At 49.5% G+C, this 18,563-nt stretch overlaps 6 protein-coding genes across 6 annotated transcripts; 3 read left to right on the top strand and 3 right to left on the bottom strand.

The window, feature by feature from the left end:
* Window positions 1-1,030: 1,030 nt before the first annotated feature.
* Window positions 1,031-2,191, top strand: F4813DRAFT_221334 (uncharacterized protein). The gene is made up of 2 exons (XM_049239806.1): window positions 1,031-1,415; window positions 1,524-2,191. The coding sequence occupies exons 1-2, from the start codon at window positions 1,315-1,317 to the stop codon at window positions 1,864-1,866; spliced, it is 444 nt and encodes a 147-aa protein (XP_049103182.1). The 5' UTR covers window positions 1,031-1,314; the 3' UTR covers window positions 1,867-2,191.
* A 324-nt stretch (window positions 2,192-2,515) lies between these two features.
* On the bottom strand, window positions 2,516-5,919 carry F4813DRAFT_399263 (glycoside hydrolase family 3 protein; the record flags this gene model as incomplete). The annotated part of the gene is made up of 4 exons (XM_049248157.1): window positions 5,170-5,919; window positions 4,614-5,042; window positions 4,469-4,557; window positions 2,516-4,411 (listed from the first exon to the last, which is right to left on the bottom strand). Exons 1-4 carry the CDS (start codon window positions 5,399-5,401, stop codon window positions 2,516-2,518), a joined length of 2,646 nt encoding a protein of 881 aa, XP_049103181.1. The 5' UTR covers window positions 5,402-5,919.
* A 2,117-nt stretch (window positions 5,920-8,036) lies between these two features.
* Window positions 8,037-9,679, top strand: F4813DRAFT_221272 (alpha/beta-hydrolase). Its single transcript, XM_049239804.1, has 4 exons — window positions 8,037-8,372; window positions 8,426-8,588; window positions 8,675-8,779; window positions 8,848-9,679. The coding sequence occupies exons 1-4, from the start codon at window positions 8,279-8,281 to the stop codon at window positions 9,494-9,496; spliced, it is 1,011 nt and encodes a 336-aa protein (XP_049103180.1). The 5' UTR covers window positions 8,037-8,278; the 3' UTR covers window positions 9,497-9,679.
* F4813DRAFT_221268 (FAD/NAD(P)-binding domain-containing protein) lies at window positions 9,679-11,806 on the bottom strand. Its single transcript, XM_049239803.1, has one exon. The coding sequence runs from the start codon at window positions 11,425-11,427 to the stop codon at window positions 9,862-9,864; it is 1,566 nt and encodes a 521-aa protein (XP_049103179.1). The 5' UTR covers window positions 11,428-11,806; the 3' UTR covers window positions 9,679-9,861.
* A 53-nt stretch (window positions 11,807-11,859) lies between these two features.
* On the bottom strand, window positions 11,860-14,861 carry F4813DRAFT_346810 (RNI-like protein). The gene is made up of 3 exons (XM_049241886.1): window positions 14,323-14,861; window positions 12,510-14,250; window positions 11,860-12,425 (listed from the first exon to the last, which is right to left on the bottom strand). Coding segments are annotated over exons 1-3 (1,830 nt in total). The 5' UTR covers window positions 14,325-14,861; the 3' UTR covers window positions 11,860-12,338.
* Window positions 14,862-15,324: 463 nt separating this feature from the next.
* Window positions 15,325-18,502, top strand: F4813DRAFT_221244 (SNF2 family N-terminal domain-containing protein). The gene is made up of 4 exons (XM_049239802.1): window positions 15,325-16,871; window positions 16,925-17,135; window positions 17,189-18,116; window positions 18,179-18,502. Exons 1-4 carry the CDS (start codon window positions 15,483-15,485, stop codon window positions 18,405-18,407), a joined length of 2,757 nt encoding a protein of 918 aa, XP_049103177.1. The 5' UTR covers window positions 15,325-15,482; the 3' UTR covers window positions 18,408-18,502.
* Window positions 18,503-18,563: the final 61 nt, after the last annotated feature.

Raw genomic sequence — 18,563 nt, 5'->3', positions numbered from 1 at the left:
GAATTACTCCATCAAGGCTAGCGTTTATAGAGTGTGGAGTAAATGCCATGTTAGCGTATCTGACTTGGACCGTGCCTGTTATCGGATATATAGGTGGACCGTGCTCTCTGTCGTACAGGTACTTTCAGAACATAGAAAACTGCTGTAATTTCAATGTACCTTCTTGATCTATCGAGCCTTCTTATTGAGGTATGTATTGAGCACGGGCGCACAGACCCTTTGGCATTCTAAGTGGTGGGGTAGCGGCTGAAAGAAACTGTTTGCTACCTAACCATGGAAATTACATATTGTTTCCCGATTGGACTCTTTCTTCGTTTGCCCTGAAATTCTGCCGCCCTTGCTTTGTTTGCCTTGTTTCCGCCCCACTCACCGCCCTCAGAAATTGTATAAATGTATGGCCATTCTCCCCAGCTCTTGGGATTCTTTTCCTTTTCTTCTTCATACTTACCTTGTTCCAAGAACCTTCGCTCAAGCATGAGGGTTCTTAAGGGGAGACGCCTGCATTGCACAGCGCGGAGCTGACCCTCTTCTATTATCCCTCGTGGATCGTAGGGAGCGCAATTTTTGCTTTTCGTATATCTTTTCATCATGATCGGTGCCTTGAGCAGCGACGTGAGGAAGAGAAGTTATGAGATATAAACATTATACATTAGTAACCTATCTCGAAGCGTTATTGAGAGTAGTTGGTCATTTGGATGAGGTGTTACATGTACGACTTGGATGAACGGTTTGGATTAGGCGTATTTCTTAAGCCATTCATCTTATGCTTCGCATCTATCCATCCAACAAATGTACAATGTCTTTATTTGTATATAGCAACATGTAACATAGGTATCTAGATAGCATAACTCCCTATGTAGGTGGTAACCAACTATATATATCCTATATTCAGTCCATCTCCAAAATATCTCCAAAAATCCTCGAATCGCAAGTCTGCTCTTCTAGGTTAGGTAGGTACCTATGATATCGTTTCTTATCGATAAGGATGCAGCTGGCCACAAATTCAGGCGGGCCGATCCATAAATCTACTCAATTAATCTTGTATCCGAATTTTCGGCATCGCGAGAAGCCTCACTCATTTAACCCCGCGAGAGAGCGAACGACTACAACCGCCTTCCACCCCGCCGAAACACCAATTGCGACCAGCCTGACGCCAAAACAGGGCCAATTGGGCAGGGGATCTACGCTTGGGGAAGGCAGATAGGAAGAGAAGCATGAAGATACGTTGAGCCCTAGCACGACTCGGAATACATACAGCTCTCGTCGCTAGTAACTCCAACTCGGTCGGTCGTCCTCCTCACATACACACACACGATGCGGTCTTTCGCTCTAGCCGCTCTGCCACGAGCTCGTGGCGCCAGTAAAATAGCCATATCTTCAACGACGGCATCCATACAATCGCTAGCTACACGAAGGTCCGTACCGCCCACCACTCACTCCCACTCTTTCCACCAAACCAATCACCAAACATACCTCCCTCCCTCCCTACCTGCATATCCTTAGAATTCTCTAACCCTCCCTAGAACATTCTCCTCCCTCCCCACCCTCCGCCCCACCCTCCACGCCTCCCCAGGATCCGTCTTCCGCACTCCCAACCGCCTCCCCCTCCAACCCTTTGGCCCCCCAACCGCCGCCGCCGCCGCCGCCGGAGCAACAGCCGACCTCGTGCCCAAGACTTCCCTGACCACGCACCCCTGGCTCTCCGGCGCAGCCCAGGTGCGCTTCGGCCCGCGGCCGACGATGGCGCGGACCAGTCGCTTGGTGCGCAAGCGGCGTCACGGGTTCCTCAGCCGCGTGCGCTCGCATAACGGGCGCAAGACGCTGCAGAGGCGCAGGGAGAAGAAGAGGTCTACGCTGTCGAACTAGGTTGTCTGTGTTTTCTCCTTGGGCCTCGCCTCGCCTCGCTAGGTTTTGGGGTCTATGGATCTGGACACATATGGGACTGCGTACGGATCAGGTGAGGGGTTTCTATGAGGACTAGTGTACATGACAGGGTGCTAGGCTACCTGGGTCATGAGTGGGAGCTGGCTCGGTGTCCTCGTTGGGGATTGTGTAGCAGAGGGGAGGGCAAAGGGTGTACTGTATACTACATATAGAACTGTATATTCCAGGAACCATCTCTAGAGACCTCAAGATCCAACTGGTCAAAGCAGTCTTTAATCTACATGTGTCTTAAGCATTTCGTAACCAGCCTCTTCCCAGATCTATTACAAGAGGTATGCCACTTTAACTTCCAATCCCAAGTCTATGATAGCTTTCAAGAGAGTGAGTGATATATATCTCCAATATACGAAGGCTCAGAAGTGATAGCTAAAAGGGTCATTTAGGTGTATACAGGCCATTCATTCGTAACAATACTGCGAAATTCCACGCAGAGCCATATTTATAGCTCTATCAACACCCCTTCCATATCCCATCCATCTCCCCGCCAATCCATCATTCCCATTCCCATTCCCATTCCCAAACCTATCTCTACCATCACCGACCCATTCCCCAGACGCAAATCTCCCACCCCCTAAACGGGACTCTGAGCGCCTGTCTCGCATTCCAGGCTATCCGAGTAACACACCACCGGCAAAGCATCGCTCGCCTCGCCGACCCAGATCTTGTACCTCCCATCCGGCTTCGGCACAACCCAGTTCTGTCGCACCGTATCCCAGACACTTACATCCTTGCGCGAGAGGCTCAGCTCCAGAGTCTCGCTCTGCCCGGGCGCAAGCGCTGTTCCCGTCTTCGCGAAGTCGCGGAGTTGGATGACGGGGGTGTCGACGCCCGCGTCCTCGGGGAACTGGACGTATGCCTGCGCGACGGCTTTTCCAGCCGTTGTGCCCTCCTTGGCGGTATTTGTCACAGTGACTTTGATCGTGTACGCGACGTCCCAGATTGCAGGGTTTCCGCCGCTGGGGCCGCCTGCGGGCGGAACGTCTTCCTTCTGCGTGCCTGAGTAACCTACTGGGTATGGGTACTTCTTGTCGCCGGCCACGCCAATCTTATACGCGGCGTCGGCGTCGCCGTTAGATAACCATGGGTAGAGGTATCGCCAGATGCGGTTGAAGCCGTCTGGGAAGTACGCTTCGGACGCAGCGGAGATGGTAGTGTTTAGGCTGGCGACGGGTGATGCGGGCTTTGAGGGACGAGCCGGTGGAACTTCGGACAGCTCTGTCACGCGGGTTATGGTAGCGTTAGAGAAACTGAAGGACGCATAGCTTAAGCCGTGGCCGAAGGCAAAGCGCGGCTTGATGTTCTGCTTGTTTAGATACCGGTAGTCGATGTACAGGCCTTCCGAGTAAGTATCCTGCGTCTGGCTAAGAGGCGTGGCAACTAGGTCAAGACTATCGGGGTAGTCGTCCTCGGAGACGGGAATACTGTACGGTAGGTGTCCGCTGGGTGATGCCTCGCCATATATGATCTCAGTTAACGAGTCGCCGGCTTCCTGCCCGGGAAGATGGGCAACGAGGACAGCCTTGACAGAAGGGAGATCAATCCAAGGTTCCATAACGATAGGGCCAACAGTGTGGACAACGACGACAACGTTGCTGTATTTCGCGGCTGCTTTCTGGACAAGCGCATCACCACTGTGCCAGGCCTTCAAACCGGATCCGTCGCGGTCACCGTGGTTGTTCTCAACAGTATATGAATTCTCTCCGGAATCGGATGTAATGAACACAAAAGCAACATCGTCTTCGGTAGGTGCTGGGACGGACGGGAAGCTATCCGTAGCGTAGTATGTTACGTTGGTTGCTTTTCGCTTAAACGAGCTAATTGGGTCGTCTATATAAGGGTAATTCGCGGATCCCGAACCCCATCCCATACCGAGCAAGCCTCGGTTGCAGCTCTTGTCTGTACACGAGTTGATACCTTGAGGATCAGCTTGAGCATCGGTGCCAAATACGAAGAGGGGCGCTGAAGTTGACAGTGGAAGAAAGCTGCCGTTATTCTTCAATAGCGTGATCGCCTCTTGAGCCACTTGCTTAGCAACAACTTTGTGATCGGCCTGAACATTGACATATTCGTTAACGACACCCACCGGGGAAAAGAGTGCACCTGGATAGAGTGGTCCTTCGCGATCCGCCGTGTTCGAGGAAAAGTTAGGAGGTGGATAGTCCTTATCTTGGCCAACCTGATACCACGTAGCGACAACACGGGTAGCCATATCGTTTAGTCGGTCGACGGGTACAGAACCATTTAATACCGATCGTGTAAGTTCGTACATCCAGTTAGAATAGCCAATCAGCGGTAGATTGTTACCAATTGTATCTCCGGGCATGGACATATCGAGACCAGCGAGAGCGGACGCTACCCCTGAAATCTGCGCAAGCCAATCGGTCATGACAAGGCCTTGGAAGCCCAGTTCATCTTTCAGGAGGCCATTCAGAATATAGCTGTTCTGAGAAGCAGCAGATCCATTGATCTATAGCTTGATTAACAAGGCCCGCCCGAATCAAGGTACGATCGTAAGCTAACATACCGCATTATAAGAGGCCATTATTGAGCCGACCCCAGCCTTCACGCCATTTGCGAATGGCCAGAGGTATAGCTCGTGCATTGCTCGGTCATCTACAGCCCAATCAGTTTCTAAAACTAACAAGTAATACTTTGCCATGTACACCTACCAATATTGGAACTGTATGCTTGCTGTACTGGGTTGTACATGCGGTAAAGCTCCTGCTCATTTCCGATCAAATGCTTTAGCGTAGCGACGACTCCTTGTTCTTGTACACCTTTGATCGTCTGGGCCGCGGAAATAGCTTGAAGAACGGGATCGGATCCAAAGCCCTCCCAGTTTCTTCCACCCCTCGGCTTCCTTCCTAGGGCTCCAACACTTGGTCCCAAGTAGAAGTTGGCTCCCTTACCCCTGAATTCCTCACCCATGGCAACACCTCTTTCATATATTAGATCCTTGTTAAATGTTGCCCCGGTACTGATACCAGCAGGAAAAGCAGTGACGTTGTCTGTCGTGCGCACGCCCAGAGGACCATCCTGTAAGCACAGCTCTGGAAATCCCAACCGTGGTACACTGCCAGTATTTCCAACACAACGGCCTGAAGTCGTATGTTAGTATTTAAAATATCATTTTGGATAGTTATGATTAGTTAGCTATCATACCCTAAACTATAGTTAGCAAGAGGCTTCCGTATAAGTTGTGCAAGTAATCTACCATATAAAGACCAGTACCAGCAGTTATATTAACTTTCTCAGCCAGTGTCATCTGCGACACTAATTTGATTGCTTTTTCGTAGCTCTCGGACCAGTCATCGGCCCAACCGCCGTAAGGGGTCGGGTAATACGGGGCGGCGACAAAGCCCTCCGGGACGGGATCCCGAGGGAGTAATACGGAGGCTGACGCCGTGCTCGCGAGTAAACATAACGAAAGGCTTCGGAGTCCTGAAGGGCGCCCCATGTTGAAGATTACTATTATAATTATGCTCAAAAGGATAGGGTAACACGGATTTCCCTAGGTAATTAAGCGTATATATTTGCAGCACTTTAAAAGTGCATCGTAGACTGGTGAGCACGCGAGCTGTGTGGCTGGGCAGTAGGGCAACACTATTCACTATTGTCACACTCGTGATTGGCGATTGCCTTAGATAAATATATGAATGACGGACAGGATGATCCAGGGACAGGGGCACGGGGCACGGGAAGCTTGCATCTTCGACGATCGAAGCCACTCATCCCACTTGCCCAGATTGCCTACCTATCTTGCACAAAATATGGTTCTACTTGCTATACAATACATGCAGCTCGGTTTCCGGGTTCGATCCGAGCGGTGTTTTCCTCATATTCGTCACTATGCAGAACCAGAACCAAGATCTCGGATGATGCCAGCATACCTGGCATACCTATGTAGAACATGATTACCCGGCATTCAGTTCGACAACTAGAATAAACGGGGTAGGAGTGGGTTAGACCAAGGAACAATCTCCGTATTTTGCCATGCTTACGGGCTTTGAGATTTGGATCGCCAGCTTGGTAAATGCTAAATCAAGACATTCGCACTCCGACAACCATCCTTCAGCATCTGATCCGATGATGCGAAGTAGATACATAGGTACCTAATCTTGGCAGAGTGAAGTTGCAAGCTGACCTTGTCGGGCGGTCTTGTGACGTGTTGAGAAGCTGTAAGGTTACAACGCCATGGGCCGAAATGGGCTATTATAGCATGCAGCTGCGTAGCATGGGTGCTATACGGCATCGGGGAAGGAATCTCGATGTAGTTTTCAGCTCCCGATGCTATACTCAAAGAGGCAGAGAGGCGGAGAGGCTATAAAATAGCATGTATGTTCCTGGGATCTCTCTCCGATCTCCGACCATCGTATTCCGTATTCTGCATTGATTCCGATTTTAGATTTTATGAAGATTCTTGGTATGTGCGTTTGTATGCAAAAGCGAACCAGGGAATCGGGTGACGGGTGACGGGATAGGTGGAGAAATACCGTAGGCAACTCCATTATTCCTTAGATCCTTTCCCCCTTCCCCCCTTCCCCCCTTCCCCCCTTCCCCGACTTTTAAAAGTTAGATCTCTACATATTTCGTAATCTTAAGTCTAAGTACTGTGCGAACTTTAAAGAGCAATAGCTACATGTACTTACCTCATATACCTCATATGCTGCATTTAATTATCTAAAGGTACAAACAGGTTCGATATATCATCCTTTGCAACTAATTGTTTATTAGCTAATATCTTTAGATAGGCCTTATCTACGCAGGACATAATGATAAGCACTATATGGACATACTACCTATAAGATTGTCGTTATTGTCGTTATGCGCTTTTAGCAATCCTTGTAATCAACGCAGCATCTCAACGCCAGCATCTTAACGCTATACCAAACAGGATATCGTTTACCAAACTGGGTTCCCCACGTCCCTATTAAAGGCCTCTTATGTTATAATGTCTCAAGGCGATTTCCGACTCTGTCCGACTCATAACGACTTATTAGTAATTTGTCTTGTCTTCTTGGGTAAGCTCTTAGTTCATGATATTCGGATCTCAACTGAAAACTTCTAAATAAATAATCATGTAATTAATTATCAGCCAGGTAAACGGGTGGATCGTGCTAGAATGTATGCTGCCAGAGATGCACGTTAACCAAAGCAAAGTGCTATTTCGGAACTCTTGAAGATTTCAGATAACGAAGCAAGCTTCTTCGCAAGCTCAGCCACGTTCAAGAAGATTAACCTAACCTATGTAGTCGAGATGGTTTCAATAATTCTTCGCATGTCTCAAGGGACTTTTCTTAGTAAGCAGGCTTTCTTAATAAGGCAAGCCACGATATAAGCTTTATCCAATCGAGTGCTAAGCAAGGGTCCGCATGAGCACTTATCCTTGTCCGTGTCACAAACCTTAAGCACCTACCCAGAATATACATAGTACATAACCCCACGTGCGCAAAGTTGATCTATTTGCGTCTTTGTGTCGCGGAATGACAGAGGGAAACCCCAATAGGATTCAAAGTACGTAGATTCGAATCCTATAACCCCTTCAATGTCTCATTATTCAATATCCTATTAAAGACCAAAGATATTGTCACGATGTGTCTACTACCATAGTACACAGCTGAACCGTCGAGATGGCTAGCTGTAATGTATTCCCCGAGATGGACGCCGTATGCGAGCACTGGGTTTCGATGTCTTGCAGATATCTTCACTTCGGGTTATTAATTGGTCGCTCTATGGATGTTCTAGCCGCCAATCAACATCCTTCACCGCCGCGCCCCCCAACCTTCCCTAACAAGCTACCATCTCACAACAATGCAGATATGGTCCTGTCTGCAGGGGCCGGTTTCTAGTTTCTAACCTTTCCGAGCAGTCCTACCCGGCGCCGGCTCGCCCGCTCCTCTAAGGCATGGAGAACCTATGTAGAAAGCCGCCGCATACATAGTGTTGCTATCCATGTACGGTACCCATGTTGGACCTGGCATGGCTAGGATTGTGGCTCAGAGAAGCATTTTGAACAGTTGAAACTCACAGAGAAACTCACAGACCTGAAAAGAGTTCTGTTAGGTCCGAATTAGCTATATCGATACACCGACTCTCCATGTCTGCATGTGTATTCAGAGTAACCTACCTATGTAGGTAGGTAGGTCAAGATAGTATAGTAAGAAGTTAGCGGGAAGAGATCGGCCTGTCTCGAAGCCACACGCCGCCATACATTCTCTCTCCCTTACCATAATAAGTAAGATGTATCCGCGCGGAATGTTTATGCATTTTTCTCGTCTTCTCTAGCATCAACCCTCCCTCGTCTCGTCGTTGCCTTTCCTCTCGACCGGTCAAGATGAAGCGGTTTAGTTGCGCCCTGATCTCTGCCTTTGGCTTGCTTGCTACTGCAAGCCCGGTTCCGGCTACTCACTTTGAGATTAGCAATGGCAGTATGTCTTTCAAGGATTTTCCTAAGTCGAGGGGTATGCTAACAGACAAACAGGCACGGTTACCGCAGCCGACGTCTCGACGCTGAAATTCTTCTCTCAGTATGCCGGGGCAAGCTACTGCAATAGTGAGGCGGACTTAGGTTCTACTGTCACTTGCGCCGAAAACACCTGCCCGGATGTCACTTCTGCGGGTGCTAAGGTGGTAGCAACCTTCTCGTAAGTTACTACTATCACGGCTGTTACTTCGACTCTTAGACGTGAAAGAGATGTAAAAAAAACATGTCGGGCTAACACTTTATAAGTGGACATCTCACTGATATCCAAGGCTTTGTCTCGTCGGATGACACCAATGAGCTGATCGTAGCGTCTGTGAGAGGATCTCATTCGATTCGCAATTGGATTGCCGAGTAAGTTTATATTCTCCTATACTTATAGTGTATACCTACTATGAAGGAAATGTCTAACCTTGATATAGTCTTTCTTTCATACCGCTTCCTTGCGACCTCGTGGATGACTGCTTAATCCACACTGGCTTTCTTCTGTCATGGAAAGAGATAGAAGATGACATGCTGGACGGTGTGGCAGCGGCTAAGAAAGCCAACCCTTCTTACAAGATCATTTTCACAGGACACTCGCTGGGTGGGGCTGTAGCCACAGTCGCTGCCGGCTATGCCCGAGATCAGGGCTATGAACTCGACCTCTACACCTACGGCAGCCCACGTGTAGGCAACCAGGCCTTCGTCGATTTCGTTACAGCCCAGCCAGGCGGCGAGTTCCGCGTGACGCACTTCGACGACCCGGTCCCACGTCTACCTCCCATCGCCGTCGATTACCGACACACGAGCCCGGAGTACTGGCTATCCGACGAGGGCGGCAACAGTACTATATACGCGGCCTCGGATATCAAGGTGTGCGAGGGCTTTGCGAACACTGATTGCAACGGCGGCACCAGCGGGCTGGACATTTCTGCCCATTTACTCTACTTCGACCATATCAGCGGATGCGGCCCGGACGGTATCGCTTTCAGGAGGAGAGGTGGCCAGAGAGACGTCTCGGACGAGGAACTACTCGCGAAACTAAACGACTGGACGGCACAGGACCGCGAGATCGCGGCGACGCTGTAACAGTAAATTTTTCTTTTCGTTTGGGGTTTAGTCCCACTCTTTGGTAGGATATTTTGGGTTTGGATACGAAGCAGCGTGGCGTTGTATTCTGTAGGGGAGGGTTCACTTGCATGGGGATGGCGTAATTGGGCATATTAACCGGTTGAGATCTATCAGGGGTTTTAGACGGGTCTGGAGTGTGTTATACTGTACATTATTTTATACCCTGTATATAGCGGTTTCTCTGAGAGTAGATTTTGTTATATCGACCTGGGTCATCATCTATCTTGGTATTGAACCACATAATACTTCTTCTCCCGACCGCGGTCTTCATGTCTTCTGGTCATTTCTAAGCTCGCTAGCTAAATAACGATATGCGCATACGATTATCCGGCAACATCTAAATGCGGATCTTTCTCCTCCACATCCTCCGCTTTCTTCACTTCCACCTCCTCAGGCACATACCGAAACCCCAGCTCCTCAAGGGTCTTGGCCTTCTTCCCCGTCTTCTCGAACTGCATCTTCGCCTCGGCGTAAATGCCTCTCTGCCAGAGCATCTCGGCGTCCCAATGCGGCGGCTCCTTCCCCTTCCCCCCTAAACTTTCCTTCTCCAACCATTCGTACAGCCCGTTGATATACCGCCCGTCCCCGCCCTTGGGAAATACATGGTACTTCCCCTCGCTAGTCCCCTCGCCGTCTTCACGCGCCCATTGCTCGAGGACGGAGGCTGGGGGGAGAGGGAGCGTGTTTGACCATAGACGTGCTAGGACGGCGCCTTGGGACTCGGTCAGGGGGAAGGGGATTACTTTAATGGGCAGGCCGGGGAAGGCCAGGGTGGGGTGGGCAATGTGTAGGAGGTGTTTTGCGAGACCGTGGACTTGGCGGCCGTTGGTGACGAGGGGGATGGTGGGGAGGAAGGGGAAGGTGTAGAGGTATCCTGTGCAGAAGACTATGGCGTCGATGTCTGTTTCGATTTTCGTCTCCCCTTTCTCCTTTTTTCCAGGGCCGTCGTTATCATCCTCGTCCAGGGGGAAGAACTCAACACCCCGCTCCTCGATCAAAAATCCCTTGATCTGTCCGGCCTGTGCGGGGTTTCCGATATGCTGAATCGTCTCAGGGGGTGCTGCTGTCTGCGCCGAGAGAATCAGTGGCGTCTTGCACACGCGTTGGATTTGCGCCGCGATATCTAGTCCCGAGGCGCCGGTGCCCACAACAACGACTTTCTTCCCGCGGAACGGCTCTGCGTTGCGGTACAGCTTCGAATGCGATATAACCCCCGGATGCTTGGCGTGGAAAGCAGCAATGCCCTCAACCGAGTCCGGGATGTACGGCGTTGAGTAGTGCCCCGACGCCACAACCACCGCATCGTACGTCTGCGTAGTTTCTTTCCTGGTAAGTAAATCCGTAGTCCTCACATCCCACTGCTCCCGCTCCCGCTCCCGCAGCTGGCCCTCAACGCCCCGCAGCGAAACATCAGTGACTTGCGTAGAGAACCTAATCAGATGCCGCACGTCCCTCGCGTACTCAACCAGATACGCCTGTACATCTCCCCTCGTCGGGAAGATATCGCAGCTCTCCGGGAACGCCAAGTCCGAGTACTTCATCAGGGTGTGCGGGATATTCGTATGCAAATCATCGTACATCGGCGACGGAAACAGCGGCACCTTCCCCTCCTCTCCCCCAGGAACATAAACCGGCGGATCCGGCCTCTTCGGATGCGCATCAGTCTGCGGCACAGGCAGCGCCTCGGCGGGCCGCGGCACGGGGCTATAATTCCACACGCCGCCTACCTCGGCCTGCTGCTCGAAGACGTCGATGCGCGAGAACGCGCCATCCTGCGCGAGCAGATATTTCGCTGCCGCTAAGCCGCTGGGCCCGGCGCCGATGACGGCTATCTTCTTTACGTCGAACGGCACGGCGGCCGTGGCCGACGAGGGTGAGACAGAACCCATTGCTCGGGACGGCTGCGGACTCGGAGCGGGGCGTCCCGGATGGAGTGCGGAGAAAGATGGATGTGAGAATAGGGCGCTTTTATATGCAGGTAGGAGGAGGAGGTATTTACGATTGGGTTCTATTGCTGGGGAAATCTTCAATAAGTAGGCGAAATAGAAGATTTGTGAACTGCAATGCGATGAAAATTATAATTAATACGGCTGGGCATAAATATGATATATACCTAGGTATATATGAGGTATGTAATCTATAAAAGAAAAAAAATATTTCAGAGTAGGTACATAATCGAATGATTATGGGGGTGGATCACACTTATAAGCCAGCAAAGTCGATGGCGCAATTCTAAGCTACGGTTATCTACGGCGTGACTCTCTGGTGCTACAACACTCTACTTCACATATTAACTTGTGTAATTATAATAATTATAAGAATTGCGTGGAAATCATTTGCATTGCTAAGCTAGAATATAATGCTCCAAGGTGTTTACCTTAGGTACCTACCTAGGTAGGCTAATAACTTAACTGGCTGACTACCTGGATATATACACGTTCGTTGTGAGCCGCGTAAAGTACATGGAGATTGTTGACTCGCAGTGAAAGATTATTATTGTCAAGCACCTTTTTGATGGCATCACATGTGACATGCTTGTCGATTGACGACGGCAGTGTCCTAAAAGAAAGAAAAGCACAGAATATTAGCAAAGCAATTTGCTACCGTAAACACCATAACTGATCGGATAGAATGACCCTTTTTCAACGCCTGTGCTTCACGTAAATGTCGTAGAAACTATTGCCAGGGCTCAATGCATCAAACGCCAAACCCTTGAAGCCGTGCCCCCGTACTATGCCTGGTATCTTCAATATGTGTGTTTAAGTCGGGTATCGTAAAAAGGAAGACAAACACTCCCCATTCAATCTTCGGTGCCTTCGATGATCATCCCCATCGCGTTCGGGACACCAACCAAGATCTTGCCTCTGGGGACTCGCACATTCTTCACCTATACACGCCACATTGTTAGTCACATCTAGTTTCAAGTCTTTCACTCCTTCTACCAACATGGACAGGAAAATACTGGGCTTACCTTCATGCATCCAAAGACATTCAGCCTCTTTAGACTGGGACAGCTTTTGAAGATCAGCCCGACAATTAGGTCTGTCACCTCTTCACAGAAACTGATCTCCAGGTCTAAAAGCTCGGGATACATCTGTCCGACAGCAAACACATCTTCAAACGCCTCACCGGATATATGTCTACATCCGTGGATGTTGAGCTTTTTCAAGAGCCTGCCCGAGTGCTTCATCAAGGCCCGGAAGCCGCCCGAGCAGAAGCCAATCATATGCTCGTTTACTCTGGGGTTTCCCGCGTCTATGTGACGGCATAGTTCTAGGTCCACGAACAGGAGGGGTCTGTTCTTCCATTCTTTGAAGAGCCTAACAAAGCCTGCATCTGTCATGACCTCGCTATTTGTGATGCGCAGCTTAACTAATCGAGCGCAGTGGTCATGGATTGCATCAAGCAGGCGATCGTCAACACCTGGAACATCTCTGATAGAGAAGGTACGCAGCTGGTTCCCTATCTTCTGTACGATATTGACATAAGGCATTGTCTGGGTCTGACTAACAAGACGTAGCCCTAGGTGCTCGAGGCTACGAAGCTGTGCAATGTGTTCTACTCCTTCGTCGGTGACTGCTTGGTTGTGGCAGATTTTCAATCTGGTTAGAGACGGGCAGTAGTTGCGTAGAGACTCTACGGTTTTGTTACCGAAATGACGATCTGTGAAATAGACGCGAAGACTTCGAAGGCTTTGCCCCTTTGCCTTCAGGTATTTATCCCAGCATTCATCGCTGAGTAGATTTGCGCCAGCTATGTAGAAGGTATCTAGGGCGAAATGCCTTCCCATCAAGTATTCCATGACGTCATCTTTGAACTGGATCGCGTTTCGCAGTTTGAGGCTCTTGAGACTGGAGCAGATTTGGAAAATTCGGGTATAGTCATCTGAACCTAGGCGACCTCCGTCGTATATCATGATATCCTGAATCTGGGGTTGGAGGAATAGATCTAGGGTCTTGGGGCTCATAAGACGGCGTTTGGACAGCTGTCGGGATATGCGATCGATAGCTGGTAAGGGTAGATCACCGAGGTCGTCAGCAAGGTGGATGTTGTTAGCTAGGGTCTCGACGCAGAGGGTCATTAGGGTCTTGACTCCGATTTGGCCATCTAGTATAAGGCTCTGAATCTTTCTTCGTTCACGCCTAGTAGGAACCGCAGTCGCCTTCTGCTTGCCTTTCTTAGAAGCGCTCTTAGCAGCGTTCTCTTCTTTGGTCAGCTTGATGCTACACTGGGCACAAAGTAGGCCTCCCTCCGGACCAGCACGTGAATATGTGGTTACTGTAAATCTCTTGCCGCACTGCTCACAGTTCTCAAGCTGGCCGGGCACAGGAGCCGCGCTTCTCTCAAGTACCTCCTCATCCGACTCATCGCCAGGGGCATTTCGGCGCGACTTGCGTTGTTTGGATGGCTTAGCGTTCTTGACTTTCTCAATCGCCGCAGCTGCCTGCTTACGCTTTCGGGTCGTGGCTTGACGGGTGCTTGCAGCAACTGAAGACTCTGCATCATCCTCACTATCTTGTACGGTTTCTGCGGGCTCTGCAGTTTCTACATCCTGTGTTGCTGATGTAGATGCGACAGCTTGGTCTGAGACAGCAGTAGCGGCAGCAGACCTAAGGCGAGCCTCGTGATTAGCGCGGATTTGCCTAGCTGAGATATTTTGGGAGGCCAGATAATCCGTAAGGGCAGACCGAGGTCCCCGAATGTTTCGCTGCCTGGGTTGAATCATTATTAGTTTTGCTTGAGGCTCTTTGGCTAGGTAGATAATATAGAAATGCACAACTTACATCTTGTCGGCTTGAGAGATGCTTCTAAAGGACTCCGACTAGTGCCTTATTCCGACCTATAGCCTATAGGTAATGTTTGATGCGAAGCGACCGGGAAATTAGATGAAACAAGGGTGCGAATCGGGAGTTGGGTTGAGCCTCATCCAAGAAATATAGGATGAAATATCACGGGCTGCACGGGCTGCACAGGTAGCGAAAATGCAAGTGAATGCAGTACTGGATTGTTGAGATGCCCCTTAACAACCTGGAAAGGTAAACAACCTGAGTAAGTACTTAGGTGCCGGAAAGCACGGATCTTCTCGGCCCCTATTCAGGTTTACGAGGTTTTATTATGTGCTGGGGTCTGGTAGAAGAAGAGAAAAAGAAAGTGAATTGACTCATTGAATAAACAAGATACTTTGATAGCGCAAAGAATTAACACACGGGTTGACGCCACTAACTGCAGCTAATGGCGCGTTAAGTGGTTCCGTTTCAGGCAGCGATCTTATCAGTTTAATTGCTTTTTAGCATACCTGAGGGGCAGTGGCGGGGACCTTCTTTCCCACTATGTAGAGTCGGAGAACAGGCGTACCTGCAGGGGCTTTAAGTGCTAGCTTTGTACTCCTATTGGCTAACTCATGCAAAGACCCTCCCTTGGTGCCTTCCCCAGGGGCGATCAGGTCACGAGTTTGCGTGTATTGGTCGCGCCGGTTAACTTAATAAGACCCACTCCTTCTTTCCCTTCTATTCTTCCCCACCAAATCTTTATGTGCCTTTCTCTCCGGCCTGGCTGGAATCTTTTTCATCTTCCATCATCAATGATCAACAACCCAACCCGATCTGGCGCTACTCTCTAGCGCTCTGAGATCTACCATTGTTGGTCGGAGCCTGTGGTACATACGATTTTTGCAAGCAACCCCTGATGAAATATCCACTGCATTTCTTCATTAATAATTGGAGTAAAGTCAAAGCTGACTTATCCTTTTCGCCTGTCCATTTCTTACATGCAGCCTACCTCCTAACCCAAAGTTATTCACTATTTCCTGCTTCGCCATTAATCAGGTAGCCTCACATATGTGACCTATACATATGTGCGCTAATCACCTTTGTGTTCCGTTCATTAACCCTCACTTCTAATTATATCGGCATACTATCTCATTTGCAACAACACCTTGGACATCATGGCGCCGCGAACTAGACGTTCAACAGCTGCGGGAGACAGTTCTGCAATAGATGGCGCTGGCGGCACTCCTGCTTCACAGCCTGTCCTTCCTCAACGACGTGGAAGGTCCTCCAAGATCATGGCTATTGATGGCAATTCAACAACCTCTTCCGCACCAACACCAGCTACAACTATTTCAGATAGCGAGTATTCAACCCCTGCAACTAGCAATGCTGTAACTCCTGCGCCTTCTATCAAAAAAAAACCTACTCAGCCGGGAAGTAAAAATCAGTCGCGCTGGGTAGTCGAGCTTCCCAAGCTTCCCAAGGACTCGACTGCGACAGGCACCAAGTCTAGCAGCCTTCGCTCTCGGACTGCATCTACAATCGCTACACGCCGCCGGCCTGCCCCGATTGCCTACACTGAGGAGGATTCGGAGGACGATATAGATATGATGGAGGCGCCTCGTGAAAATCCTATCCCGGCCAAGAGTAACATGGCTCTTAGTCGCAAGAGACCTAATGCTGCGATGTCTCTTAATTCCGGCGCAGAAAGCGATTTCACTTCTACGTCAATTCCGGCTTACAAGAAGCCAAAACTTACCAACCATGAAAGTGATAATGAGCCCCACCAAGAAATCGATGATGATGATGATGAGGCCATTGACGACATGTTTGACATCTCCGACGAAGGATTTCTTCTTCATGAAGATAGTTCAGAATCTGACTCAGATAGCCCCGTCGCTGATTCCCATACAGATTCCCATACAAATACGCTTTCCCATCAGCTCCCAAGCTTTCGTCGCATTCGCCGCATTCGTCATCCCCTAAATAGAAAGGAGGCAATGAGGAAGAGGTTGACGAAGCACCATCCAGAGCTCACTACAATGTGGGCCGACCTGGAAAATATGCCCCTTCTCAAGGCTGGCAAGGCTGAGCAACCCACCACCATCTCGCGCCAGTTAAAACCATTCCAACTCGAAGGACTTGCCTGGATGAAGGCTATGGAAGCGACAAAGTGGAAGGGTGGTCTACTTGGAGATGAGATGGGTCTTGGTAAAACGATCCAGGCAGTATCTTTGATCATGTCTGACTACCCAGCCAAGGCGCCGTCGCTAGTGCTCATGCCACCCGTTGCCTTGATGCAATGGACATCAGAAATCGAGTCCTACACACATGGGAAGCTAAAGACCCTGGTATTTCATGGTACTAATGCCAAGTCCAAGAATTTGACAACTAGAGAACTTAAGAAATTCGACGTTATCTTGATGTCTTACAATACCCTAGAGTCGCTATACCGCAAACAAGAGAAGGGTTTCAAGAGAAAAGAAGGCACGTATAAGGAGAAGAGCGCTATCCACCAGATCAAGTTCCACCGTGTGATCCTAGACGAGGCTCATTGTATCAAGGTAGGCCTACATAATCCTTCTCTATCAGCTCCCATGCTAACGGATTGTTAAAGTCTAGAAACACCATGACTGCGAAGGCATGTTTTGCACTCAAAGTCGAATACCGCTGGTGCTTAACCGGAACTCCCTTGCAGAACCGAATTGGAGAGTTCTTTTCACTGCTTCGATTCCTCAAAGTTACGCCGTTCGCAGAATATTTCTGCCGAGAGTGTCCTTGTTCCAATCTCGAATGGTGTGCAGACGAATCGAAGAATTGCTCACATTGTAAGTCTCTACTTGCACACAAGAAACTTGGTGTATTTGCTAACCTGTTTTAGGTGGTCACTACATGATGTCGCATATTTCAGTCTTCAATCAAGAACTTCTGCACCCTATTACTCGCAACGGTAACCACGGTGAAGGCAAGGAGGCACTTGGCAAACTCCGCCTCCTTACGGACCGAATCATGTTGCGCCGTCTCAAGCGAGATCATACGAATGCTATGGAACTCCCAGTCAAGGAGATCTATGTTGATCGCCAATTCTTGAGCGAAGAGGAGAACGACTTCGCCAATAGTATCACGGATAACAGTCAGCGCAAGTTCAACACCTACGTAGCCCAAGGTGTCATGCTCAACAACTATGCCAATATATTTGGTTTGATCATGCAGATGCGCCAGGTTGCTAACCATCCCGATCTGATCCTGAAGAAGAATGCCGAGGGAGGACAAAACGTGATGGTCTGTTGCATCTGTGACGAACCTGCTGAGGAGGCGATTCGATCCAAGTGCAAGCATGACTTCTGTCGCTCGTGTGCGCAACATTACGTTAATTCTCAGGAGGCTCCGGATTGTCCCCGCTGCCACATATCTTTATCTATCGATCTCGAGCAGCCCGAGATTGAACAGGATGCGATGCTCGTTAAGAAATCCTCCATCATCAATCGTATTAAGATGGAGAACTGGACATCGTCGTCCAAGATCGAGCTACTTGTTCACGAACTCCACAGGCTGCGATCAGACAGTGCCTCGCACAAGTCGATCATCTTCTCGCAGTTCACCACGATGCTCCAGCTGATTGAATGGCGTCTTCGACGAGCCGGCATCACAACGGTCATGCTTGATGGAAGTATGACACCAGCTCAGCGACAGGCTTCGATTGACCATTTCATGAAAAATGTGGATGTAGAGTGTTTCTTGGTGTCGTTGAAGGCTGGTGGCGTTGCTCTGAACCTTACAGAGGCGTCGCGAGTTTTCATTGTCGATCCGTAAGTTGCTTAGCCCTAATCTATCTTAGCAAGCGTATGCTGACCATATTTCCCTTATGTAGGTGGTGGAACCCAGCAGCAGAGTGGCAGTCAGCCGACCGATGCCATCGTATCGGACAGACGCGCCCATGTATCATCAAACGTCTCTGCATTGAGGATTCCGTGGAGAGCCGTATAGTTTCGTTGCAGGAGAAGAAGACCAGCATGATTAATTCAACTGTCAACTCAGATGAAGCATCTTTAGAGGCTCTCACGCACGAAGACCTTCAGTTCCTCTTCAAAGGATCTTAGTTTTTTTCTTCCTCGTTGTATCGGCGCCACACTTGTTTTGGCGGCGTCACCTATGTCCCTCGGGAGACTCGATTCTTGCTTTTTCGACTTGATTCTTTCTTTTTGACGACGTCGGTTTTCAGCTCTGACGATCTCAATCTCGGACTTTCAGAGACA

This window comes from Daldinia decipiens, assembly GCF_022478715.1.
Source record: "Daldinia decipiens strain CBS 113046 unplaced genomic scaffold F4813scaffold_4, whole genome shotgun sequence".
NCBI classification, from domain to species: Eukaryota; Fungi; Ascomycota; class Sordariomycetes; order Xylariales; family Hypoxylaceae; genus Daldinia; species Daldinia decipiens.
This window is presented reverse-complemented; position numbering and strand designations above follow the sequence as displayed.

Excerpts from the sequence above, each read along its gene's own strand:
- F4813DRAFT_346810 (XM_049241886.1), bottom strand. Across the intron at positions 12,426-12,509 it reads ATGTCTTTGGATGCATGAAG|GTGAAGAATGTGCGAGTCCC; the intron begins GTAAGCCCAGTA and ends TGGCGTGTATAG.
- F4813DRAFT_221268 (XM_049239803.1), bottom strand. The coding sequence starts at position 11,427 with ATGGGTTCTGTCTCACCCTCGTCGGCCACGGCCGCCGTGCCGTTCGAC.
- F4813DRAFT_221334 (XM_049239806.1), top strand. The coding sequence starts at position 1,315 with ATGCGGTCTTTCGCTCTAGCCGCTCTGCCACGAGCTCGTGGCGCCAGT. Across the intron at positions 1,416-1,523 it reads CAATCGCTAGCTACACGAAG|AACATTCTCCTCCCTCCCCA; the intron begins GTCCGTACCGCC and ends AACCCTCCCTAG.
- F4813DRAFT_221272 (XM_049239804.1), top strand. The coding sequence starts at position 8,279 with ATGAAGCGGTTTAGTTGCGCCCTGATCTCTGCCTTTGGCTTGCTTGCT. Across the intron at positions 8,373-8,425 it reads CTTTGAGATTAGCAATGGCA|GCACGGTTACCGCAGCCGAC; the intron begins GTATGTCTTTCA and ends ACAGACAAACAG. Across the intron at positions 8,589-8,674 it reads AAGGTGGTAGCAACCTTCTC|TGGACATCTCACTGATATCC; the intron begins GTAAGTTACTAC and ends ACACTTTATAAG.
- F4813DRAFT_221244 (XM_049239802.1), top strand. The coding sequence starts at position 15,483 with ATGGCGCCGCGAACTAGACGTTCAACAGCTGCGGGAGACAGTTCTGCA. Across the intron at positions 16,872-16,924 it reads ACGAGGCTCATTGTATCAAG|TCTAGAAACACCATGACTGC; the intron begins GTAGGCCTACAT and ends GGATTGTTAAAG. Across the intron at positions 18,117-18,178 it reads CGAGTTTTCATTGTCGATCC|GTGGTGGAACCCAGCAGCAG; the intron begins GTAAGTTGCTTA and ends TCCCTTATGTAG.